The sequence below is a fragment of the Prionailurus viverrinus genome, chromosome D2 (genome assembly GCF_022837055.1).
Source record: "Prionailurus viverrinus isolate Anna chromosome D2, UM_Priviv_1.0, whole genome shotgun sequence".
Classification (NCBI taxonomy): Eukaryota; Metazoa; Chordata; class Mammalia; order Carnivora; family Felidae; genus Prionailurus; species Prionailurus viverrinus.
The window spans coordinates 6,114,296-6,140,821 of record NC_062571.1 but is presented as its reverse complement, the minus strand read 5'-3'; the positions used below and the strand labels follow the sequence as shown (position 1 = coordinate 6,140,821).

Here is a 26,526-nt window from a genome sequence, read left to right as displayed (position 1 = left end):
AATCGATCTAAAACACGACGCGGATCGTGTCATTTCCCGGCTCAAAGCCGGTTTTCCTTCCATTCCTGGGTGCACACGGGCTCCGTGAGTCAGCGTGGCATCCTGAGGCTCTCGCGAGTGTCCTCACCTGCCTTCCCAGGGTTCTTCTGCCCAGTTCTTCTCCATCCAGAACGAGCCCCGGCCTCAGGCCTGCCTTTCCCACACCGCCCCTCTGATTAAGCTCTTCCTTCCCCCCCTTGAAACAGCTTCCTTCCTCCGCTTACTCAGATCCTACTTTATCCTGAGCTGAGGTCAAATGGAACCTTTTCCTATTTTATTCCAGTTCTTAAGACACATTTCTACTGCAAGTTTTTCCTTTGGTTTGTTGAAAAGAAAAAATACACACACACACACACACACACGAAAATTATTCCTGAGTTACACATATTTTCCTGAGTTATATTTTTTGAAATATGGAATGTATACATTAAATGACTACACATATGTATATTTGTGTACACACACATGCACATATATCACAATCTAATGTTCATTTACCTAGATAATTCTGTCTCTTTAAAAATTTTTTTTAAGTTGATTTATTTTGAGAGAGAGAGAGAGATGAGAGATGAGAGAACATGAGAGTGGTTGGGGCAGAGAGAGAGAGGGAGAGAGAGAATCTCAAGCAGGCTCTGCACAGCATGGAGCCCGACAGGGGGCCCAAACCCATGAACCGCGAGATCATGACCTGAGCCAAAGTCGGACGCTTAACTGACTGAGCCACGCTGGCACCCCTACATCTTTTGTTTTGAAGGTAGGATGTATATCTAATTCATTGGTTGTCCAAATATAACGATTGTACGATATAAATATTTGACAGTGGAATAGACTTGGAGTCTTTGATCATCTAAGGTGTCGAAAATCATATTCAATAATTCTTTGCTGGTTGCTGATCTTAATAAACTAAATAAAGCATTTGTCTTCAGCTTTGTTAGTATGCTCGAGCACACATACGGAGAAGTGCATGAGCCATAACTTTATAATTCAACAAGTCATCTGAACTTACTCTACGAAAACCACTGCTCGGATGGAGACGCAGAACATCCCCAGCCCCTCTGATGCCCGCCATTTCCCACTTGCTGCCTCCAAAGTGGCCATCATCTTCATCGTAAACTTGTTTTTCCCACGTTTGAATCTTATAAAAAAGAAGCCGTACAATGTGTTTGCCTTTATGTGTGGTGCATCTTGCTGAGTATTGTTTCCAAGTTTTGTTGCTATTGTTGCTTGTAGCAGTGTTGACTTATTTTTACTGTCTTCTGTATTGTGTAGCACGCAGAATATATTTACCTGTCCTAATGTTGGTGGGCATTTGGGTGTTGCCAGTTTGGGCATATTATAAATAATGTTTCTACAAATATTCTTGCACACATTGTGTGGTGATATCTACCTGTTTCTTTGGGGTATATCGCTGTGATTGGAGTTTCTGGATGATCGGGGATCCATATATTCAGTTTAGGTAGAAATTGCCACAGTTTTCTCAAGTCGGCTATACCAATTTATCCCCCCAAGAGCAGGGTATGAGAATTTCCCTGATTTCACAAACTCTGTTACATTCACTGTCATTTTTTTTTCAATTTTAGCCATTGTGTAGATATGTCGTGGTATCTCATTGTGTTTAACATTTCCCTGTTGATTAATGAAATTAAACAATTTCTCATCTGTTTATTGGCCATTTGGTTGTTTTCTTGGGTCAAAATCCTTAAAATGTGGCCATTTCCTGGTCACCAGTCCCATAAGAAAGTACTTGAAAATTTCAGGTATTTTTCCTGTTTCTCTATGAGATTGTCTGTCATTATAAATTTTAGGAATTTCAGATATAGTATATAGACTAGCCTTTTGCTGATTAAATATATATTACCAGTGTATTTTCCTGTTTTATAGTTTGCCTTTTAACTCCCCTAATAATATCTTTTAAAGTATACTTTATTTTTCGAGCAGTTTTATATTCACAGCAAAATTGAGCAGAAGGTACAGAGAATTCCCATAGTGCCCTTGCTCCCACATACTCATGGCCACCCCTACTTTCAAAATCCCGAACCAGTGTGCTATGTTTGTTATAACTGATGAGCCTATATTGACATGTCATTATCACCCAAAGTCCACAGCTTATGTTAGAGTTCACTCTTGGTGTTGTACATTCTGTGGGTTTTGACAAATGTATAATGACAGGTGCTCACCTTAACGGTGTCTCTTGATCGAAAGAATCTCCTAGTTCTAATGTAGTTCATTTTATGAATTCTTTTCCTCATGGTGAGTGCTTTTGGTGTCTTGTTTAAGACATCCTTATTCTCATTAAACTTGCTATTAAATTCACCTCGTCTGATAGTTCACCTGTAGGTAAACTTAGTGGAGACATAGAACTTGTCCAAAGAGACAGAGATCTAGATATAGAACCTATCCAAAAGTATGACATCTTCTTTTCCAGTCTTTATGTAGTTTCTTTCTTTTTCATACCTTATTTCAGTGGCCAGGCTCTTGATTATAATGTTGAATAGGAGTGGTGATTATGGGCACCCATTTCTTTTTGTGATGCGAGGGGGAAATCTTTCAGTATTTCACCATTAAGCATGAGGTTTCTTTTAGATTTTTTTATAGATATCATTTATCACATACGTACCTTTTTATAGATGGTTTTAAAATCATGACTGCGTTTTGAGTTCTGTCCCATCCTTTTTGCGTCTATCGAGATGACTGTTGTTATTGATTCTTAGCTAAACTCCTCTGCAGTAACAGGACACCATTTCCATCTTTCAAAGTTTGCAGAGACTTGTTTCACGGCCCCACCCGTGGCCAGTTTTCATAAAAAATTGCTTACACACTAGGAAATAAGGTGTTCTGCAGGTTGGGGGAGAGCGCTCTCTATATGGCAGTGAAGTTTGTTAAGTATCTTGTTCAAATCTTCTATGTCCTGATTAATTTTCTGTCTACTTAGTCCATCCAGTTTTTGAGAGAGAAGCTGAAATCTCTTAATAAGATTGTCAATTGGTATCTCCTCTTAGGGCTATGCATTTTTACTGTTCATGTTTTGAGGCTGTTATTGAGGATATATATATATATATATATATATATATATATACACACACACATATATACATATATACATATACATACATATACATGTACATATACATATATATGTGTATATATATATATATACACATAAACACACACACACACACACATATATGTTTATAATCCCTTCCTGATAAATTAATCCTTTCATTATTGTGAAATGTGCCTCTTCCTCTCTAGTGATGTTTATTTTCTTAAAATATCCCTTGGTATCAGTACAGTGATGTCAGCTTTCTTTTGGTTTGGGTTCCATTTTTTCCTTTAAACTTTTTTTGTGCCTTTCTACAAAATTGATCCTTGTGAGATGTATCTACTTTTATTTCTTTTGTATTCAGTCAATCTTTGTCTAGTAATTGGAGTATTTAATCTCTTTATTAGTTTAACTACTGGGACATTTTGGTTTCAATTGATCACCTTACTGTTTGTGTTCTATTTGTGTCTCCTTTTCTCTTTGATATTCCATTTTTTCTCCATCAACTTTTCATTTATGTATGTTTTATTCCTATTGTGGCTTACTCAAGAAAGTACAACATGCAGTGTATCCTTGAACTGGCAAGATTAAAGATAAATTAATACTCTGAGTTCTTCTCACTGCAATGACCTGACCACACTCTTACCCCTCTCGGTCCCCTTCTATCTTTCATTTTATTGTTATTAGATGTTTTTATTGTTTTATGCAGCAATCATTAATATAGACTTAACTTCATATTTTTCTTTTCTGTGATAGTTTTTCCCTTAGATCTGCCTGCAATTCTCTAGTTTCATTTTCTTTCTTCCCAGAGACCATATTTTAGCGTCTTCTTTAGAATGGATCTGTGGATCGGGGCGCCTGGGTGGCTCAGTCGGTTGAGCGTCCAACTTCAGCTCAGGTCATGATCTCGCAGTTTAGGATTTCGAGTCCCGAACCAGGCCCCGCGCTGACAGCTCAGAGCCTGGAACCTGTCTCCCTGCCCCTCCCCCATTCATGCTCTGTCTCTCTCTGTCTCAAAAATAAATAAACATTAAAAAAAATTTTTTAGAATGGATCTATGGACGACAAATACTCTAGCTTTTGTTTCCCTGAAAATGTATTCATTTGCCTTTATTTGCAAAGGGTATTTTTGTCAAGTATAGAATTCTATGTTGGCAGTTTTAATCTTCCAGTCTTTTGAGGCTATCATTCTATTGTTTTATGGCTTTCACTGTTTCCATTAGAAAGTCAACTGTAGGGGTGTCTGGGTGGCTCAGTTAGTTAAGCGTCTGACTCTTCATTTCGGCTCATGGTTTGTGAGATTGAGCCCTGCATCAGGCTCTGCACTGACAGCACAGAGCCTGCTTGGGATTCCTTCTTTCCTCTCTCTCTGCCCCTGCATCTCTCTCTCTCTCTCTCTCTCTCTGTCTCTGTCTCTCTCTCTCTCTCTCTCTCTCTCTCTTTTTCAAAATAAATCAATAAATTAAAAAAAAATGTTGGCTGTGATCATATTGTTGCCCCTCTGAAGGTGATAAGTACCTTTCTCCATCTGCTATTTGGAGTTTTCTCTTTATTTTTGATTGTGAGAAGTTTTACAATGATATCCCTAGGTTTGTGTGTGCTTGTGTTTCTGTCTACTTGTGGTTTTTATTTATTGTGTTTGTGGCTTACGGTGCCTCTTGAAATTGTAGCTTGATACAGCTTTCATCAGTTTTGAAAAATTCGTAGCCATTATCTCTTCAAATACTGTTTTTGCCCTATTCTCTCTTTCCTTCTCTTTTGGGCTTTTGGGACTCCAATTACATATAGCTTAGACCTTTCCTTTATGATCCCACATCCTGTATCCTTTTTTTTGTTGTTTTTTTTAAAATTATTTTTCTCTCTTTTTGTGTGTTCCAAGATTTTATTTAAATTCAAGTAAGTTGGGGTGCCTGGGTGGCTGAGTCGTTTAAGCGTCCGACTTCGGCTCAGGTCACGATCTCGCGATCCGTGAGTTTGAGCCCCGCGTCGGGCTCTGTGCTGACTGCTTGGAGCCTGGAGCCTGTTTCTGATGCTGTGTCTCCCTCTCTCTCTGACCCTCCCCTGTTCATGCTCTGTCTCTCTCTGTCTCAAAAATAAATAAACGTTAAAAAAAAAATTAAAAAAATCAAGTAAGTTAATGTATAGTGTAGTATTGGTTTCAAGAGTCGAATTTTGTGACTCATCAGTTACACATAACAGCCAGTGCTCATCCCAACAAGGGTCCTCCTTAATGACTATCACCCATTTAGCCCAGCCCCCAACCACTTCTCTCCAGCAGCCCTCGGTTTGTTCTCTGTGTTTAAGAGTCTCTTACAGTTTGCCTCCCTCTCTGTTTTGATCTGATTTTATTTTTCCTTCCCTTCCCCTATGTTCATCTGTTGAGTTCCTTCAATTCCATATGGCGAAATCGTATATTTGTCTTTCTCTAACTGACTTATATTTGCTTAGCATAATACACTCTAGTTCCATCCATGTCATTGCAAATGGCAAGATGTCATTCTTTCTGATGGCTGAGTAATATTCCATTGTATATGTGTGTGTGTGTGTGTGTGTGTACATACACACACACACACACATACATACCACATCTTCTTTATCCATTCATCTGCTGATGGACATTTGGGCTCTTTCCATAATTCAGCTCTAGTTGATAGTGCTGCCGTAAACATTGGGGTGCATGTGACCCTTTGTGTAAGTATTTTTATATCCTATTCTTTTTCATTTCTTATTCTATTTTCTTTGGATTTATCTTTTAGTTTGCTAATTTTGTCTCCTGCCGTTAAATACAACTACAGAATTATTAAAATTCAGCTACTGAATATTTTCAGTTCTAAGTTTCCATTTCTTTTATAGTTGCCAGTTTTCTCTTGAAGTTACCAACATTTTCACCACATTCCTAAAACATATTTGTCACAAATATTTAAAAGTCCATATCAGGTGGGCCACCTGGGTGGCTCGGTTGGTTGAGCAGTGGACTCTTGATTTTGGCTCAGGTCATGATCTGATGGTGGTGGGATCGAGCCCCTTGTCAGGCTCTGTGCTGAGTGTGGAGCCTGCTTGAGATTCTCTCTCTCTCTCTCTCTCTCTCTCTTTCTCTCTCTCTCTCTGTCTCCCCCTGCCCACCCCTCTCCCCTGCTTATGTATGTTCTCTGTCTCTAAAATAAAATAAAATAAAGATTTTTTTTAAAAGTCCCTATCAGGTAATTTCATTATCAGGATTCCCATTGGTCAGCGTTTGTTGTATGCATTTATTTTTTCTTAGATTTATGTTTCTGTGTCTCCTGGTGTACCTGTTTCTGATTGAATCCTGGGTGTTGTGTGTGAACATGGGAGATGATCTGAGACTCTGGTCTAGTGCTCGCCCTCTGCTGAGGACTTGCTTTTGCTCTTGAAGGGCAGGCTCTTAACCCCATCATGGATCCACCAGGTTCAAAGCAGGGTTTCAGTCTGCAGAGTGCTGGATTGTTACCAGATTTGGCCTTCATGGTTTTGAGCCGGTTTGGACTGAACTTCAGTTCTGTCCGTCTGGCCCCATGAGGCATTTAGAAGCTTTGCCTAGCTTCTTAGCCTCTCAGCTTCTAATGTATACTCCATTATTTATCTTCTTTAGGAGTGTTTTGTAACTTGTATAGTGCACCAAAAAGAACACTGAATGTTGGGTTTGCTGCTCTGGACTCTGCTCTTCTCTGAGATGTTAGCCCTTCAAATGCTGTTGCTCAGAAGCCCGAAACATTCTTTGGAGCAGGGGGCAAGATATTCTAGTCATTCTTGGTGGGACCATTTGCCAGAAACGAGCTAACCCTTTATCAATAGAAGAAGTTGGTAAGAAAAACTCTTGAATAAATACCAAACAAGTACTGTCTAATTAAAAGGAGGAAAATGGGTTGAAAAGAAAGGAACAAAGAAGCTATTTGCATCCACGGTATCGAAAGTTTTGAAAATAAGATCTCAAAACTAGTTTTTTAGAACTTCAGGGCATTTGGATGGCTCAGTCGGTTGAGTGTCTGACTTGGGCTCATGAGTTCAAGCCCTGCATCGGGCTCTGTGCTGATAGCTCAGAGCCCACTTGGGATCCTCTGTCCCTCTCTCTCTGCCCCTGCCCCACTTGTATATTCTCTCTCTCTCTTTCTCTCTCTCAAAAACAAACATTTAGAACTTCAATGTACAGTTTTAGAGCAACACTGATGTTTATTTTAATTTCTAACTTGAATAAAATTGGAAAACTTTATATGCTGTTGGAAGTGGATGCCAGTTGTTGGCTTCAGTGACTTGACATTTGTCCTTGTGATGACTGATGTCACAGGTGATCAGCATTGGCATTTGTGGTCAGTAAGTTAATGGACGCTTCACATTTCAAATACTTTGATAAGAATCACTATTTTCTAAGGTAGCATGGTCCCATTTAACTGTATAAATGTCCACTTTCCTTTTGTAGGACCAGAGAAGTTCTAACAAATAGCTTAATCATTTGAAGATCTGCCAACTAACGTCAAATGGAAGCCAATATGATTTACCTGCTACTTTTGCAATGCATGTGGTAAACAAGCATAGTCAAGATGTTTTTGCTCGATGTGGAATGGAAAATTTGAACAGTAGAGGGTGCAATTGTACCTTTAGTTCTGTATTTTAGCCCTCAGAAATTAGTATTTAATAGCCAAGGGGAAAATGTGAAGAATGTACTGTTTGCCGAAGCTGTGTACTATTTATGGAAATGTAATTAAAATAAACCATGCAAAGGACAAGTATGCATTTCATAACCATTTGCTTGCCTCGTACTTATAAAAAGTGACAAAATCTCAATTAGAAACCATTTTTTACCAAATATTATTTTAACTGAATAAAATATTTACTCTGTAGAAAGGTATACATATCTCGATGTGGTATTTTTCTTTTATAGAGCTTAATTCTTTGTAATCATACATATGTTTCCCCCTTAGGAAATCCTGCATCCAAAAAGATTATGTATATTGATAACTTCAGCGTGAGACTCCCGTGTCTTGGGAGGAAAACTAAGAATAGGAACCAGTAGAGATAAATAAGGCAGTGACAAGAGAGTTCTTACACTCACATAGTTATTGACACTTAGGTTTTATTGGAGATTCAGAAATTTCAGGAGGTTGCAAATCAGATTCTTAGGTCTCCATTCAGACTCAAGCAGCATTATATAGTTGCATCGTAAGGCTTCACGTGTAAAGACTTGTGGTTTGTGTGTGTACAAAGCTTTGAGTCTTTATCTCCAAATCTGACTCTGTCCATGCAAGGGGAGGTCTCCTATTATTTTTTTCATAGGTGAACGTTGAGCTTAGGTTTTTGTAATCTTGTCGGAAGTTACCTTTATTTCAAAACCTATATTCAAGTACAGTAAGCTTGGAGAACTTAGGAAGCCTTTTTGCAGACTTTGTGAAATTATAGGAAACATCTACTTCTCATTCCGTGTGTGTGTGTGTGTGTGTGTGTGTGTGTGTGTGCACAAAGTATCTACTTCTATCTTTTGGTTTTGTGGAACAGCTGTTTAACATTGAGATTCGTGCTAAAACCCAAAGGTTAGCACATCAGGGTGCAGTGGACTGTGTTGGTAAAGTTCTGATTTCATTTGAAGGGCCAATTTATTTTGATATTCTGATATTCTATAGGAAGAGCAAAAGAAAGTACACAAGAGAGGAGAAGGAGAGAAGTATACCTACTTTACGAATTACATTATTGGATTAGAAGTATTTTTGGAGATTAATTTGGTTTCTGAACTTTGTTTCAAGCTGAACTTCCAAAGCTATTATAGATGACGTGAGCAGGGTTGGGTTATCAGCCCTGGCGAAACTTACAAGCACCTTAATTCGAAGCATCTGTTTTCAAAATAATATCAGGAGGCATTAATAGTTTTTGAAAAGAAGCATTAAGGGGGACTCTTAAAAACAGGTCAGCTGCAAATGCAGCAGTCAGCTTTTTTGAAGGAGTAGCTAGAGCTAGGGAAGAAACAAAAGAAAGAAATTGCAAAATGGATGGGGTGATAGATGCTGCCAGTGTTATATCAAAGAGCATTGAACCTTGAAGACAATGTATTATAAACCTAAAAGTAAGAAAGACTCTGGGATTCTGGTGATTTAAAAGTACCTTGAGACAGTAGATTGTCTGGGTGCAATTTTTTTTTTCAATTTATTTTGACTAACAGCAGCAACAACAACAAAACCCCCCCAAACGCTCCTTTCTTCCACCGTCCCCACCCTCCACCTGTGAAAGCCACCAGTCTGCTCTCTTCAGGTTTGTAAGTGTAATGTGAGAATGTGGCTGGATATCAAATATTTTTTCCCAGAAATATTCAAGGTGACAGGTAGCAAGCGGTTATCATGGGACTTAAGCAGGGACTTTGAACATGTTCAAGGAGTGATGCCTGTGTTCTTTCTTCTGCATAAAAAACCCCACAGTTTTCAACTAAGCCTCTGATATGTTTGACTTATTGCATATAGAAGGGACACGCAGAATTATGGAGAGCTAAAACATCAGTTGTCAGAAAAATCACCATGTCCTAGTTTTCGTGTCACTTTTTGCTGTCATGTGACAGACAAATTCATTACCTGTATTCACTTCTGTGTTTACCATGTTGATGTTGGTTTTCGTTATATATATATATATATATACACACACACACACACACACATACACATACATACATGTACATATATATACAGTTGAATATATACACACATATATACAGTTGAATACACACACACACACACACACACACACACACACACACACAGTTGACCCTTGAACAACGTGGGGGTTAGGCGCGCTGACCCAGGTGCGGTTGAAAATGCACGTGTACTCCCTCTCTCTCTGACCCTCCCCCATTCATGCTGTCTCTCCCTGTCTCAAAAATAAATAAACGTTAAAAAAAAAATAAAAAAAAAAGGGGCGCCTGGGTGGCTCAGTCGGTTAAGCATCCGACTTCGGCTCAGGTCATGATCTCGCGGTCTGTGAGTTCGAGCCCCGCGTCAGGCTCTGTGCTGACAGCTCAGAGCCTGGAGCCTGTTTCAGATTCTGTGTCTCCCTCTCTCTCTGACCCTCCCCCATTCATGCTGTCTCTCCCTGTCTCAAAAATAAATAAACGTTAAAAAAAAATTTAAAAAAATGCACGTGTAATTTTTCACTCCCCCAAAACTTAACTACTAATAGTCTGCTGTTGACTGGAGGCCTTGCCAATGACATAAACAATGATAAACAATGATCAACATATATTTTGCTTGTTATATGCATTGTATACCGTATTTTTACAATAAAGTGAGCCAGAGAAAAGAAAATGTTATTAAGGGAATTGTAAGGGAGAGAAAATACATTCATAATTCTATACTCTATAAAAAAAAATCCATGTGTAAGTGGACCCACCCATTTCAAACCTGTATTGTTTATTCAAGGGTTAACTGTATACACACACACACACACACACACACACACTTACACACACATGTTCCAGGCTAATTTTGGTCACAATATTTTAATTTCAAAGGTTTTATGTAAGGGGATTGTTTTCACTTTTGAAGCACCTGTCAAGGGCAACAGATACCACAAATATTTCCTGGAAGAACGTAGGAACTGGGTGCTCTTTCAAAAGCAGACAAACATGTGACTTGCAGACTTCCTGCCAGAGACCTGAGATTCAGGACAGCTGCTCACAGGGGCGGTTGTACTGAGGTCCCCGAGCCTTATGACACGTGCGCTCCCAAATGACACCCCAAGCGAGGGCTGCCGACTCTGAAGGCCGTCTCCATCTGTATCGCATCCGTGGATATTCATTTTGGTTTGATGGTTTAATCTTTTGGTGGGGAAAAGGCAGAAAGGGACGAATTTTCTGTTTATCGGTGGCGGTGTGTGATACTAAATATTTCTTGAATTCATTCATTTAGTCTATGCAATTAACAAATATACAGGGAGGGCTTGTTTTAGGTTTTGGTGGATGAAATAGAATTCCTAGTTTTCTTGGAGTTTACCGTCTAATGATAAGATAGCTCTGTAGCAAATATTTTCAAATATCCTTGAAACTAATATATAATTATACATCGTAAGTTCTGTTATAAGGGAAAATATCATGGGGATGATCTGGAAGGATTATCAGAGGAAGTGATATTTGGGGAGAGAAGTGAAGAATGAGTTCAATGAGTTCATGACTCAAAAGATAGAAATGGTGATCGGGAAGTGATGGGGTGGAGATTTTAGGGTTGCGAAATGGGTTAGGTGAAGGATCTCAAAGGCAGAAAGAGAATGGCCAGTGGAAAAGCTCTGAGATGTTACAATGAAATTGCTTGGTGCCTGGAGACGTGTAAGAACTCAAAGGTCAGTATGACACTTAGGTAATTAATTATTAATCAATTGCTCTCCTGATTTCAGCCCCATTGTAATTTTTCCTTGACCATTTTCCCAGCGGGAGCAAAATCCAATGACCTGCCTCCTTTGAAAGACAGGAAACGTGACTGTGGGTCAAATGGCAACAATGTTAGTTAGTCCTTCCTGTAAGCACCAGACTGGGCATGTGTTCAGGTCTTCTGTCCTGTCATTGACTGTGGTCATAGACTGGGTGAATCGTGACTTTAAAGGGAAGGTACTGTGGTCTGTAGTCTTGTTGGTGGATCAGGAATTATCGCTGTGTATGTAAATACCCATAAGGGATTTCACAAACGGGGGAGCTGTTTATTAAAAGTATTTTTAATAAGTTGCCTAATTTACCTTTAAACATTCACTATCGTAAATACTTAGGTCCAACACTTAAAACATTAGATGAAAGAAAGCCTAGTTGTTTAAATCAACTGTATACATTCACTCTGTACTTATTTTGGAGATTCATAATACATATTGGAAATTTAGAAGTTCCTTGGAATAGCTATGCAGAAAGAATTCTGTTTCAATGAACTTTGCTCAGTGTCTCCCAAGCATTTTTGACCCTGAACACTCCCCCCTCCCCCTTTTCAAGGAACTAGTGTTCTTTAGTTCACCCTTGGAGGAAACACTGCGTGTTAGTATATACTCGTTTGGTGAGAGCTCTTGGATTACGGGATTGCTAGAAAGGCTGTTCGCTGACCACTGAGTTTAGCTGTTGTAGCAGCTGTTACCATATGCTTCTTCTTGGTTATTTGTGTTTTCTTCATTAATGCTTCTGATTTCTCACAATTGGATATTCCCTGGTTGCAGAATATGAAAGTCATGTACTGTGTTAAAAATTCGCTTTGTAGAGAGATTGGTGATTAAAAGAACGTGTCCTGAGAATATTAAAATACAAAATTCTTTTTAGGAAAATACCAATGTAATAAGATTTTAAATGCTGTATGTTTCAATGAGTTTTGAAGTATGTCTTTACTGTCTTTTGTGAACATTCTTCAAATACTCCACTGGGAAATTTTAAATGAACAAAATCATCTCTTGGCACATTCTGAAGTTATTATTACCTTAAAAATGTCTCAAATGGTCTAAGACCGATTACGTGATTTCAGGGAACCAATCCAGTATCACCACCTGAATTTTGAGAGTTTTAGGTAAGGTTTACGGTGTTACCTTTTCATTTGTACGAATTGGAGACAATTGTTCTCTTTCCTGGTGATGACGTCTTTCGTATCACAAGGGATTTTAAAACCTTGCAGTGGGAGGAAGGCTGAACTGCTCTCGTCCGAGAAATGAAAAAAGTTAATCTAGGTGCTTTACCGTGTTTCCGCACGTAGATCTCTGTCAAATAAGGTGGAATGCAAAAGATTTGGGGTGCGTCCATCTTTCCTTTGACATAAATGAGGATTGGTTAGGAGGGTGCGGTTGATATGTCACACCTACGTCGCATGCGAGACTTTGAGGCTGTGCAAGCATGCACACACATACACACACACACACACACACACACACACACACGCATGTGCACGCATCGTCATGTCCCATAGATCCCCATCCATGTAAGAGCGATTCCTTACGGTTCGAGTGTAAGGAGACGCATGATAGAACTAATTGGATGTCCTAAAGACCCTTTAATATACTTTCTTCTCTGCAGCAAATTAAATGTTCTGAATTGGCTTTAATAGCTATTACCTAGGAAGAAAGGGGAGGTAGGATTTTCAGGTGCACCGAATCAGGCTTCTGTGTGCACTGATAATAAAACGCGGGTGAAAGAAAAATATCACTGGAAGAACACGATGCCGGCAAGGGGAATGCTTGGGTTCCAAACTTGCTTCCGCCTTGAGTGGGTCGTTTGACTCCCTCGGCCTTTGCATTTCCTTAAATTTAAAATTAGGATGTTGAATTACATAACCTCAGGGGGACATTTCAGCTACAATTCTGTGATATTCATTATCGGTAAAAAAAAAAAATAAGGCCGCTTTGGCTTTTTTTTTTTTTTTTTTTGTGGCTGCAGGTGGGGAAGGGTGGTAAGCCATATGGTCTTTGAGTTCTCTGTGTTTTGGGAGTGCTGGTGATGGAGGCAAAAATTAAGTAAACAGAGTGCACGTGGAAATGCTCTTGGGTTAGGTAAGCTTCAGCTTTGTGACTAGAGAGAGAGAGGGGTACTTGCTGTGTACGGATAGAGGGTCTGACCCGTGGAAAAGAAGCAATTTTCACTAAGATATCTGTGCTCCTAAGAGCAGCAGTTGCTTTTAGCAGTCTGCAAATAAGTATTTTGAAGACTTCCCTGTCATTTTTTCCACTTGAAATTGGTATTCGATGTCGATGCTTTTCCAAGAAAGATAGATGGGTAGAATTTTGGCTGTGCTGCATGTTATGGAAAACTTGGACGGATTTTCCATAATAGCTCCCCAAATTAACTTTGAGATTTGCGTAAAAACATTCTTACGTAATGCGGTGACTCGAGACAGATCCTGAATATTCTGCCTGATAACCAAAAATCAGTCCAAGTCTCTATTCGACATTTATTTCCATGGGGCATTCTTATCTACCAGATCATGTTATGCCTGCGCTTTGAAAAATGATTTGTAAAAAATACAGTCTGGACCAGGGAGAAATCATTGAATCTTTAAAAGACGTACATGGGGCAAGGCGGCTCATAACCTTCTAGTTGGTTACAAATGCCTAGTGACAATATGTGTCTCCCGGGCCCCAGCTTGCTTCTCTCTCTATCCTTGGTCCAAGGGTATGCCTTCTCAAACCTCAAGTGCCACGTCTCGACCCTCACATGACATCCACTTGTTTCACCAGACTACCACTGCATTAGCCTGTCATTAAGGATGGATTTCTGGATCTCCATCTCATGGTGATGGCATAAAAGTCAAAACATCAAGAGTTTCCTGCATTTGAAGTTAGGTGATATTTACTTGGTCATTAAGTTCAAGAGGATAAAGATGAGATGATCAGAAGACTTCCTAGTGAGTCTTTTTTTTTTCCACCTACAACTTCCCTCTCCTTCGGATCTCTGATTGTCGCGATGCAGATGCCTTTGTTCCTATAGGCTAATCCCTTCATTCGACGCCCCGATAAAAACCAGTTCACTCAAACTTCTATCTTATTGTCTTTCTTCCACCTTCACTGCTTTCTCAATTTACCGATTGTAGTAAGTTCACGAGCAGAATGTAGTGCTCGCCGTTTGCTTTCAACTTTGATTACAAAACATGTCGGTTGAAAACGGCCCAGTGATAGTAGCTGTTAAATGAGATTTAAAATAAGTAACAGGCAAAATTCACAGACTTCGGAGCTGTTCTTCTATAAGCCACATGGTATCGAATATGCTCTCAAATGCAGACGTAGTTTCCCAAATATTTGTTACTATTCTGTGGAAAGTACTGATGCATTAACTTATGAAATGATGTGCATTAAAAAAATGTTTTTTTTAACATTTATTTATTTTTGAGACACAGAAAGAGCCAGAGCGCGAGCAGGGGAGTGGCAGAGAGAGAAGGAGACACAGAATCCAAAGCAGGCTCCAGGCTCTGAGCTGTCAGCACAGAGCCCGATGCGGGGCTCGAACTCATGGACCGTGAGATCATGACCTGAGCCAAGGTCGGACGCTTAACCAACTGAGCCACCCAGGCGCCCCACAAAATGATGTGCATTTATAGGCCAGAAGAATCATTGAAATAGGACTGAGAAACGAAATCTATTAGGCAGGCAGGAGAGAAATTATCATGTTGCATACCCACTGTTAACGTACATTCACTGGGCTTAAAATGTAGCAGAATAATAGTTTGTGAACAAAGCATTTTAAAGTCCACGTTCCATTTAAAAACTCTCCATTCATGGAAAAAATCTGGAAAGCCAAATTCCTTCCTTCTTAAACACATTTTATTTCTTCCATGATTTGGAAATGTTATTTGGAAACGGGCAGCTTCTTGAAGAGTACAGAGAAGCGTTCTTTTCGCAGACAGGGCATGTGTTCTCATGAATACTGCTTCAGGCTCCATAATAACATACCATCATTTTAAGCCGTGGAGTATAAGAATTCATTTCAACTGATATTAGGCATGACACTAATTCGGTATTAAACTCTAAGCACATTAGCAATTATGGTACAATGCACTATTACTTTCCAAATCTCTGCAGTAAGTTTTTCATCATTAATGGTTTCTGTGTTTTTTTCTTTTCCATGTGGGATATATCATGCACGGAAGTAAAGCTTCAAAAAGCCAGACCATTAGAATGTTTGCTTATCTCCATTTGAATATGGATTCCTGATGGCTGAGTCTATCCACCAAATATAATCATAAGAATAACCTAATTCTGTAGGAGTTAATCAAATAGCAGGTATTTTAATTATTGTGATTTATCCATAGAAAGCCAGAATGTCTGAAGTCCAGATTTTTATAAAAACAGTAAGCTGAAAAGAGAGCCTCGAATCTTTGTCTAATTCATCAAACTGCAATGAAAATTCTATCGTCTGACTTCTCTCTTGTGTAGTCCAAAGGCAGTCCCTGTGGTATACTATTATGCATTGAAATAGGATGATTGTGTTCTTAAAATATATTCATACAAACAAATGGGTGAGTGGGTTTACAATGTGCCTAAAATAATAGGTATTATCATTACAGATCGTCCTGGGGTTTACTTTTCTATCTGTAAATTTGAAGGCAAAATTTGAAAATATTTATAAAATCGGGTGGCTCAGCAATCCCGAATTTAAAAAAAAATTTTTTTTTTCAACGTTTATTTATTTTTGGGACAGAGAGAGACAGAGCATGAACGGGGAGGGGCAGAGAGAGAGAAGGAGACACAGAATCGGAAACAGGCTCCAGGCTCTGAGCCATCAGCCCAGAGCCTGACGCGGGGCTCGAACTCCCGGACCGCGAGATCGTGACCTGGCTGAAGTCGGACGCTTAACCGACTGCGCCACCCAGGCGCCCCTAATCCCGAATTTAATAGAGTGACCAACTGTCCTGGTTTGCCCAGGACCGGGGGGTGCCCAGGACTTCAGCTCTAAAACCGGGACAGTCACAAGCAGTTTCAGTATTAAAACAAGGACAATCCTAGCCCAGTGGGTGCAAGTTGGCCACCTTAAGCCAGGATGAAATGGTGCTGGCGTGAAGACAATTTTGGGAAAAAGAACTTCCAAGAATTCTTTCTCCTGCTCTTTCAGGATTTCCCCACATTTTCCTCTTTCCACCTACCCAACCCCAAAGTCAGGCTAGTTAATAGTAAACATACTCTCATCTCTGTGGTTCGAGAATCAGGACATTGGCAACATCTGGAAGCCCTGCAGAAGACAGTGAAGGTCAGGGAGTCAGGGAATGAGCTCCGTATCACATGGTGTGGATTCGAATCTAGGCTTTGCTGTTCATTAGGCAGATGATTCCGTGCTGCCATTTTTTTCCCCCAAATATAAGTTGAAATAATAACAAAGGCCACCTGGTGGGGTTACATAAACAGTGCCTGTCGTGCATTAAGAGTTCAAGGAAGTTAGTTATTGTAATTGTGACCTTGATTAAGATTCGCAATTTAGAGCATGTCAGTATATCTACCAGTAATGGCAACTCTCAGATCTAGATTCTTAGGGGTACTTGTTCCTTGTAGCGGTTTTCCGTAAGGGGTGGTTTCCATCACTTAAAAAGCTCAGGTGTGTTTTGTTGTTTTTGTGAGTTTTCCCTACTCAAGATACATGCATAAAATGGCAGAAGAAAATGTCATACTTAGGACTCTTCCGGGAAATGTAGCATCAGTGGAATGGACACCCAGATGACAAAGTTATCCCAGTCCTTTTGAGGCTAATTATGGCTTTAGTGAAGGGTGATAAATTCTACAGACTTTCTTCTTTTCATAGCCAATATTATGATGAAGCTGTGTCACTGAATGCCTCATTAAATGGTTCTGAGATTCCATTAAGGAAGGCCTGATAAAATTTATTCTCAATCATGAGGGGTGGGTGCAAAATTGAGGAGCATCGATATGCCACAGGTTGGGCTGGTTACTGGTAGCTCGCTTTTCTGAGGGCTGTGACAGAGAGAGACTAGCTACGATCCAGTTGTGAGTTGACTATGGTTGTGACTTGTGAGTTGACTACGGCATTTGAGAGTATGAACTCACTTCCTTCAAAATTTCACGGATCTCTGTTTTAGCATCTACCATGGAGGGTTCCCTCATGAGACAGGCAGTGGGAGAGCTCAGGAGACCCGACTCCACTCTACTCCACTCCACTCCACTCCGTCTCAGACTTGTGTAGTCACTGCCTGGGAAGCAGAAGGTAGACTTGTGCCTGATCTCTGATTCTATGGTTTAGTTTACCATGAGACAGGTCGTTAATTTGTCTGTTGAAATGTAAGTACAGGACCTTGATTTTTCTCATAGAATTTATATCCAGCATTTACCAATACAGTAGCAAATATGTTTAAAGAGGGGGGGGGGGAGAGAGAGAGAGAGAGAGAGAGAGAGAGAGAGAGAGAGACTGAGATCACTCAAAAGATTGAGATGCAGAGCCAGATCCCTTCAGATCTAAACAACCAGTCAAAAGCATCATTGAAAAACGTACTTAAAATATTTATTTTGACTTCAAGAATGGAAAAGTCAAGAATTCTGGATGTTGCATGTACAATTATAAAGTCAGGGGGAAATTCAATTATTTTGGTAATATAGGCTAATATAACCAAATATATTCTTATACCTTGAATACTTTTTCAACGTGTAGGTCGACTGTAATAATCATGTGTTTTGGCTGTTTACTTGCTTTGCATGGATTATAGCAGGCTCCTGATTCTCAGGATGGGATTCCTCATGGGATGTACATTTTGTATCACAACAATGAAATGTAGGATGGATATATCCTGTACTTGCATGTAGATATGAAAGCTTAAATAGTGAAAATTATTTACATGACTTAGTGGAAACAATTTCACTTGTATCCAAAATACCTGTTTTGTTTTTTTGTTTTTTGGGGTTTTTTTTTTGGTTGAAGGGCTATTTTTTTTAATTTCCTTTGTGGATGTTGACAGGCTTTCTTAAAAATGAAGAAGAATCTTCTCTACTTTGTGCTGCCCAAAGACATTTAAGTTACACCATTTAAGCCTCAAATGAACCTTAAAACATAACCCTGCTTAGTGGTTGTCTAATGATCCCCCCTGTACCATTGCCTCGGATATATTTTTAGATATAATCGCTTGGCCTCAGGGCCCCAATGTAGATCTATAGGAAAAAGGCAGTTAGTGCTAAACATTTTCTCATGGGATTAAAGAATTTGCATAGGTTAAATAAAAATAAGAATTTGGCCTTTTGCCTGGGACAAGGAAATTGTCACATTCGCTCTCTTTTAGAATAGAGTCCTATACAAAGTCACAGTACCTCTACTCGATTTAGTTTTAATTAAAACAACAATTAGAACTATTTCACTGCTGTCAGTATTTGTAAATTACTTATGTTCTGTTCACTAGGAATGAAAATGTTTCGGGAATTATCCACCTTGTGTGTCACATTCCGAAGTAAATGCATTTCCCTGTGGGAAAGCAGAACATTTAAGTGTCTTCTATCACCTAATGCTAAGAGCATTAGATCATGATCTTAGTGAAGCATGTTTAGGATATATATCCTTCGTCATGTATACCTCTGATGACAAACAAATACACGTTGAATCAAAAAGTTTGTTCATGTGCCATTGGCTAGTGGTTTTTTTTTTTTCCTCTTTGCTTAGAGAAAGTTGTGTATTCAAAAGTAAGAGCGAAAATTTTTTTGAGACCGATATATTCACTCTTGGCTACGTTTAGATTGCGGTGAATAGTTCTGGATTGCAATTCGATTTTAATGTATTTTCTATCAGCTTTGTTTGACTGCGAGGGAATGGCCCAATAGAGCATTGGTTTGTGACACTGAGCGCCCAAGAATAGCAACCAGGACTGCTCTAAAAGATGCTCTGAAGTTGGGTGAGTCCATGAAGATTTAGATAAATATTAGGAATTTAGGTAAGCGGTGAGTAAATATTGGTAGATTCTAAACATGTGTTCAGGTGATGGGCGCGTTCCCCTCCCACAGAGAGAGCTCACTTAATTGTCATTTCAGGAACTACCGAGTGGGCAGAGCTGAGTGGACGGGGAGAGGGGGGGCGGTGTGGCTTTCGGTTCTGCAGCCCATCTGGGCCCCCCCTCTTGTCATGATCCCTCCCCACAGTTTGCGTCTTGCCATTCAAGTGTAAGGATACAGTTCTAACAGCTTGGTCGCCAGAGATGGAATCTTTTTGAAGATCTTAGTTCCATTTCCCGATGGACTTTTTGGAGCTCGGCGATGATGCTTCCCGCCGCCCCCTTCCCCGGCCCCCCACCCCGAAATAGCAAATGGCAGAAGCCAGGCCCTCCGTAAAGTCTTCCGCAGACACTAGCTCGGGCTGGGGTGGGGCGGGGAGAGCCGAGCCGAGCGGCCTTCCAGGGCCCAGACCTGACGGGGAGAGTTCACGAGTGTGAGTCCGGAGGGGGCGGGCGGGGGGGGTGGCAATCGGCAGGGGCCCGAGAGAGCCGCCCCCGCCGGGCGCCACGCACCAGAAGCCCCGCCCCCCTCGCCCCTTCCCCAAAGGCACCTGCGCGCGGCCGGGGCGCCCTCCCGCCGCCGCTCCTCTCCTCCGGGAGGCAAGTTTGTGGTCCAGCGCCAGCCACCTGTGCGAGGCGCTCCCCGCGGGCAGGGTGGCGTGAGTGAGGCCACCGCGCGGCCACGCAGCTCGCGAGCCTCCGGCGGGGAGGCCGGCGGCCAGGAACCTCCGGACCCCGGGGCGCTCCGGCGGCCGAGCCCGCCCTGCCCGGGGACGCGGCCGGGAGCGCAGCCCCGCGGCCCCGAGGCCGGGGCGCCCGGTGGCGGGGGCGGGGGGCGGGTGTCCTCCCCCGCGTGCCCCCACCCCGAAGTGGCACGCCCGCCCGCTGCGCCCCGCCTCCGGCCCTGCGCCCGCCGCGGCTCCCGGCTCAGTCCCGGCGCGGACCCGCCGCCTCGCGGCCCCCGCGCTCAGCCTCCCCGGCGCCCCGACAAGTGGGGATCCGCACGGAAAGTCGGCGGCGGAGCGGCGGACTGGGCATGCTCAGAAGCCAGGGCTGGCTGGCTCTGGGCTCGAGTAGGAAGCGTCTGCACTCGGGAGGCGGCGGCGACTTTGGGGAAAGTTGACCGGAGCGGGGAGCGAGCCCCCGGGCGCGCGGCAGCGGCAGGAAGGCGGCCCGGCGGCCCGGCGGAGCATGGGCACCCTGCGGGATTTGCAGTACGCGCTCCAGGAGAAGATCGAGGAGCTGAGGCAGCGGGATGCGCTCATCGACGAGCTGGAGCTGGAGTTGGACCAGAAGGACGAACTGATCCAGAAGCTGCAGAACGAGCTGGACAAGTACCGCTCGGTGATCCGGCCGGCCACCCAGCAGGCGCAGAAGCAGAGCGCCGGCACGCTGCAGGGCGAGCCGCGCACCAAGCGCCAGGCGATCTCCGCCGAGCCCACCGCCTTCGACCTGCAGGACCTCAGCCACGTGACCCTGCCTTTCTACCCCAAGAGCCCACAGTAAGCAGGGGAGCCGCGGGTCTCGGTCTTGGGTGTGGGCCCCCGCCCCGCGCGTGCCATGTCTGTGCTCGGGCTCCGAGGCGTTGCAGCCGTTGTGGCGGGCGCTCCGCGCGCGCCCTGCACGCTCCTCCGAGCCGCGCTCGCTGCGCCCCCGCCGCCTTGCTGTCTTTGTCAGATGTCGGGCTATTTTTGCAAGATAGACACGCACGTTCGTGTATGCCACCCGGGGTGCATAGTTGGAACGCGCCCCAGGTGTGTGTGTGTGTGTGTGTGTGCGTGTGCGTGAGTGTGAGCGAGCGAGCGTGAGAAGACGAATGAAAAGCCCCGTCTCCCAAACACCCCGGCGAACCTGAACCTGCCCGGCCGGAAAATCCTAAATGCAGGCTCATCGGACTCGAAATGAAATGCGTCTGTTGTCACCCTTACTTTCTCTGCTCCGGCGGCTCTCCCGGATTTCTCTACCTGCTGGCGACAGTCGCCCGCACCCCTCCGACCTGATGTGCTGTCATCGCCAAAGTGTCAAAAATAAGCAAATGCGCATATAAAAGGGAAGATTTTTGTTTGTTTGGGTTTCATCTCCCGAATTGGATGGCATTGACAGCCCGCAAATGGAAGCCTAGTCTGTTGATTTAAAAAAAATTTTTTTTCTTCATAACACGCGAGGGAGATCGTTGCTTGTTTTCCTTAAGGAATTTGCATGATGTTGCCTGTGAGGTGCCTCGGTCTGCTGGGAGGGCTGCGTGTGTCCAGGGTCCAGTGTGAGAACTACACTTACGTTTATGGACACTGTGAACACAGTGTTTGCCTTACTCCTGGCTTCTGATGCAACCGCTCTGGTAGGGCTCTTGCGTTGGGAGAACTGTGTTCTGATGTCAGTGGGCTTCATAACTTGGGTAGGAAAATTGAACACAACTTGTTATACACCTTAGGGAGAGCATGGTGGCAGGACCGTGAGATTAACACGCAGTGAGGGAGAGCACCCAAACGGATGGTGTTTTTAGTGGATAGATAATGCCATAATCGGTAAAATGAAAGATTTTGCTACTGTATTTCTAACTACATCACACTGGCTGTTTGACACGTGTTACATAATAATGCAAGCTTTCTTGGAACCCTTTGCTTCACAAACACAAGGAATTAATATAAGGAGAAGGGGTAAACGCCGGATTGTCTCCCTTTGTATTTATCGGGTTTAGGGGAGCCATCGGGCATGTACTGATGATACTTCTGAAAACTTAGAGTTGTACCATCATCTGTTGGTTCCCATAGAGGTTTTGCTGTTCTCCCGCAGGTTTAGCTTCAGAGGGAGTTTGCATTCTCGGAGAGTGTGGGGAAGAAACGATGAGGGTAAACACTGCTGAGATTCTGACCTCACCAAGTGGCCCTGATCAGTAGACTTAGATCTGCCTTGGAAACCTGAGCGATTCACATCTACTTCAACTTCTTCCAGTAAATTGATTTGCAGTCCTGACATGCTCGCCTGTTTTAGCTAACGAGGTACACGGCCATCTCTCCTGGGCCAAGTTTTGCATAATGAAAAAATAACTCAAAGACAGCTCTCTGCATTTTTAAGCATTGCATAGGCTCTCGTTTTAGTATCTGCAGGACTTTGGAGTAACACGGAGAAAACTCCACTTTTGTAAAAAAGACCATTTTAATGGGTTTTATAATGGAGCATGATCAAGCCAGCTGATAACTCCAGTGAAACATTCGATCAGAGAAGATCTGGAGGAATCCAGGCAGTGGGGAATGAGCTGTAGAATGTGGCAAGTTGTAGAAGCCTCTCAGTGTTTCACATGTGGAACAGTCAGATTTTTTTTTTTTTTTTTTTGCAAATCCCTGGTGGAAAATGAAATTAGTGTGGTGGCAAATAAGTCACCCCATTCTGTTACAACAAACGTTGTATCTATCGGGCAGCGCTGTGCGTTCTGATATTTATTTAATAACTTGTGCTTTGAAGAAATCAGCTGTTACGGTGTCACCATGATGGTTTTGGTGATTTCTGAGGGATTCTATTGAAGAACACGATGGAATGTCTTCCAAGCTTAAATAATTTTGGAAAAACATCTGTTCTTTTTTCACACTTACATAAAGAAAACTAGAATAAAATTGGCTGAAGTGGCATAGTGTACCTTTCTTGAAAGAGAAGTTATATTGTATGCAAAATGATTATACCTTCGCCATCTGGATGAGGGTGCAAGACAGCTCCACAAAGGATCAGGAAAACTTGGCAACCCCACGAAGACTTGCGTGAATTTCCATTTCTCTGCCGCTGAATAATTTGATCATGCAGACTTACTGGCAACAAGTGTTTGTGTTTCACTTCCGGTGCAACCTAAGTGTCGTTAACCTTTCTTCAACTCACATACAGAGGATTGTGAGTTCGAGTTGAAAGGAAACCATCTCAGTAGCCTAAAATGGATTTCGGATTCACGTTCATGGGAGCCTTCTGTTCTCTTTTCATCAGATGTAGGTAACTGCCCAGCTCTGAGGATTATAATTTTTTAAAAAAGCCTTCCCTTTTCCTTTTTGAGTGCTTTTTGATCACTTAAAAAACAGTGTTGAAATAGTGTGAAATGTAAACTATTAACTTAATTCATTTTAACATTTTCGGTTTGGAATTTTCCCTGAAAGCTGGGAATTGGAGGGAAGGCTGGGTCAGAGCCAGGGAGCTCCTGCTGAACCTGTGTGTGTGTGTGTGTGTGTGTGTGTGTGTGTGTGTGTGTGTTGGGGGCACGGGGGTGTTCTCATTTCTCTCTTTCACACCAGCGTAGAAATAGCCCTTAAGCCCTCTGTGTGTTACCAACGTGAAGCAAAGAACCGTTGCAGAAGTTGGCACTATGTTCCACAGCTACGAGAACGTAAAACTCTGAGGCTATACGTTTTGAAATAAATCGAGCAAATAACCCCTTGAAGATGAAAAAAAAAAAAACACACCGCATTTTATGAGATAAGATAGTCTGTTGGTTATATACATAGGATGGTTCTTTTGGACTTTTAAAGTAATTTTATTTCATGATCTTCCATTCCTGAAAACTGACTCTCTAATCGGCTGGGACATTGACTAGTATTTGGAGCCCGACCCTTTACCTACTGAAAATACCTTCAAATCCCTTCCATTCTGCTGTCTCAGTCTCCTGCGTTCTCTCAGTCGGGCTGCACAGACTTATGTTCCTGTAAAAACTTGTTAGTGTCTCTGGATTTTTGTTCAGCTGGTGCCTTTCACCCCAGAGGCAGCTGAATTTCAGAGAGTGATGATGTGTTTTATAACATTTCACTCTTGGGTTGTGAAATAGTTTGGAAGAATGGAGGACGAAAAGAAACATATTTTCTTATTTTTAGGGAGGCGTTGCTTTTTTTTTTTTTAAGTTTTTAAATGTTTATTTTTGAGAGGCAGAGAGAGACAGAGAATGAGCAGGGGAGGGGCAGAGAGAGAGGGAGACACAGAATCTGAAGCAGGTTCCAGCCTCCGAGCTGTCAGCACAGAGCCGGACGCGGGGCTCAGACCGACGAACTGTTAGATCCTGACCGGAGCTGAAGTTGGACACTTAACCAACTGAGCCACCCAGGTTCCCCAGGGAGACATTAATTTTTAATGAGCTCTTATATGATCTTTCCAACCTGGGCACTAGTACATCTCAAGAGAAATAGTATCTTCCGAAAGACTGTATGTAAAATTTTGTAGGAAAGTGGAGACAATTCTAGAATTTTGGTATAATGTTAGATGGGATAATATTAAAACGTAGATTTATTCAAAGGTAGCAACTAAATGCCATGTGTCCTGCTGCTCAGTTTGGTTTTTTTTTTAACGTTTTTATTTATTTCTGAAGAAGAGAGAGATAGAGCATGAGTGGGGGAGGAGCAGAGAGAGAGAGAGGGAGACAAAGAATCCGAAGCGGGCTCCAGGCTCTAAGCTGTCAGCACAGAGCCCCACACGGGGCTTGAACTCATGAACTGTGAGATCATGACCTGAGCCGAAGTGGGACGCTTAACCGACTGAGCCACCCAGGTGTCCCCAGTTTGGTACTTTTATGGGCCGTCTGCTATGCGCAGCTTACCTTGGGCGTTAGGGGTGAGAGAGATGTAGGCCCGCGTCCAGTAGGTATTCTAGAAAGTACAGAGCATGTTAAACCACAGAGGAAGTACCTGAAACAGTTGGCAAAGGAGAATTGCGGTCATTTCATTTCATGGTATGGGAGAGTCGTGGAGGCCAGGTGTTTAAAGTGGGTATTTGAAGGGCCGCCCGACTTAGGCGAGTGGTCAGGGGATGAGAGGGGCACGGTGGGAATGGAAAGGACCATCCGGCGGACAAGACACATGGGGCCGTGACAGCGACAAGGGGCGGTACCAGAATACCTTAGTGGGAACTGCGGAAAGGCGAGCCTAGGCCCCACAGAAGGAGAACTTGAGTTTCTGTTTTGTAAAGTAGGCGAGAGGGCGTTTCTGCTTGTTTTTAGAATGTTCTGGCAGTGACGTGCACGCGTGCGCCCTCTGCCCAGCAAGGGCCGGGTGGTCCCTGCCAGTAAGGCTCTGAGTCCCCAAAAGCCTCCTGGGCCCCGTGCCTTCTGGACCCCCGTTGTCCTGACGATAGCTGTGACTGTCCCAGAGAAGCGGGACTTGGAGGGAGCAGAGCAGCGGCTGGTTCAGACCCGCAAAGAGACGGAACCCAGTCCGAGAGAAACCAGCTTCCCCTCTCCTGTCACTTCAGACCGTTCCCATGGACGGTCATCTCAAGTCGTGCCCCGGACTCCACAGCGCAGATCCCTTCCGTATGGCGGTGGACGGGGGCCCGCGGTGACAACCCAGCCTGAAGTTGGTTTCGGAAACTCACCTTTCTGGTTTTCGTGGAGGGGCTGAACTCCAACTTCAGGCAGGTCTGCTGGACCGTCCGGCTGCAGGTGGGTCGTGAATTCGACGTGACGGGCCGTGCAGTCACAGCAAAGCGGTGGGAAGCTTTTGCAAACGGGTGAGACCAGGTTCCTAAACCCCCGTGAGGCTGTTCTGAAACACGGTCAAGTTGCGTGCCCCTAAGCTGGGGAATCTAACGAAGGAACGGACAGGCCCTGTCCGAGAACAGAAACGGCCGGCCTCCTTGCTCCCCTGGGCCCCATTTCCACCCTCCTGCTACTTAGCCTTTCCCTGAAGAGCTGGGCACACGATGTGTCTGTTGCTGTTGGGACACATTTTCCCCGGCCTGCTTAGCAGTGGAGGGGGCTCCGTGGTCTCCTAGCAATCGGAGCTGAACACCAGGCTGCTCCCCTTTCTGCCCTCTCTGCCATAGGTACCGCTGCCCATCTGGGGCGCCGGGCCTGTTGCCGGCACTCAGACCCTCCCACTGGAACCTTCCACGCTCGGAGAGCACAAGGCAGTGTGACAGACAAGCACGCGGCCAACGCAGCCTCTACCGGTATGCGTCGCACCTTTATGCAGTCACCTCGGTGGCGTTTTGAATCCCGGTCGGAATTGTTGGGCCACCGCCGTTCGCCGCCCCCCCCCCCTTCCCCGACAGGCCCCGTCCTTCGTCCCACCCAGCCTT

At 43.2% G+C, this 26,526-nt stretch overlaps 1 protein-coding gene across 2 annotated transcripts in view; it reads left to right on the top strand.

Moving 5' to 3' along the window:
* Window positions 1–26,526, top strand: part of PRKG1 (protein kinase cGMP-dependent 1) — a 1,255,886-nt gene that overhangs the window by 74,594 nt on the left and 1,154,766 nt on the right. Inside the window, exon 1 of one of the 2 annotated variants that reach the window (XM_047825014.1) lies at window positions 20,425–20,990. The exons of the other annotated variant lie outside the window; for it this stretch is intronic. Within the exon in view, the coding sequence (XP_047680970.1) occupies window positions 20,680–20,990 (311 nt within the window). The 5' untranslated portion in view covers window positions 20,425–20,679. Of the gene's footprint in view, window positions 1–20,424; window positions 20,991–26,526 lie in introns of those variants that run through there. 2 annotated transcript variants of the gene reach the window in all.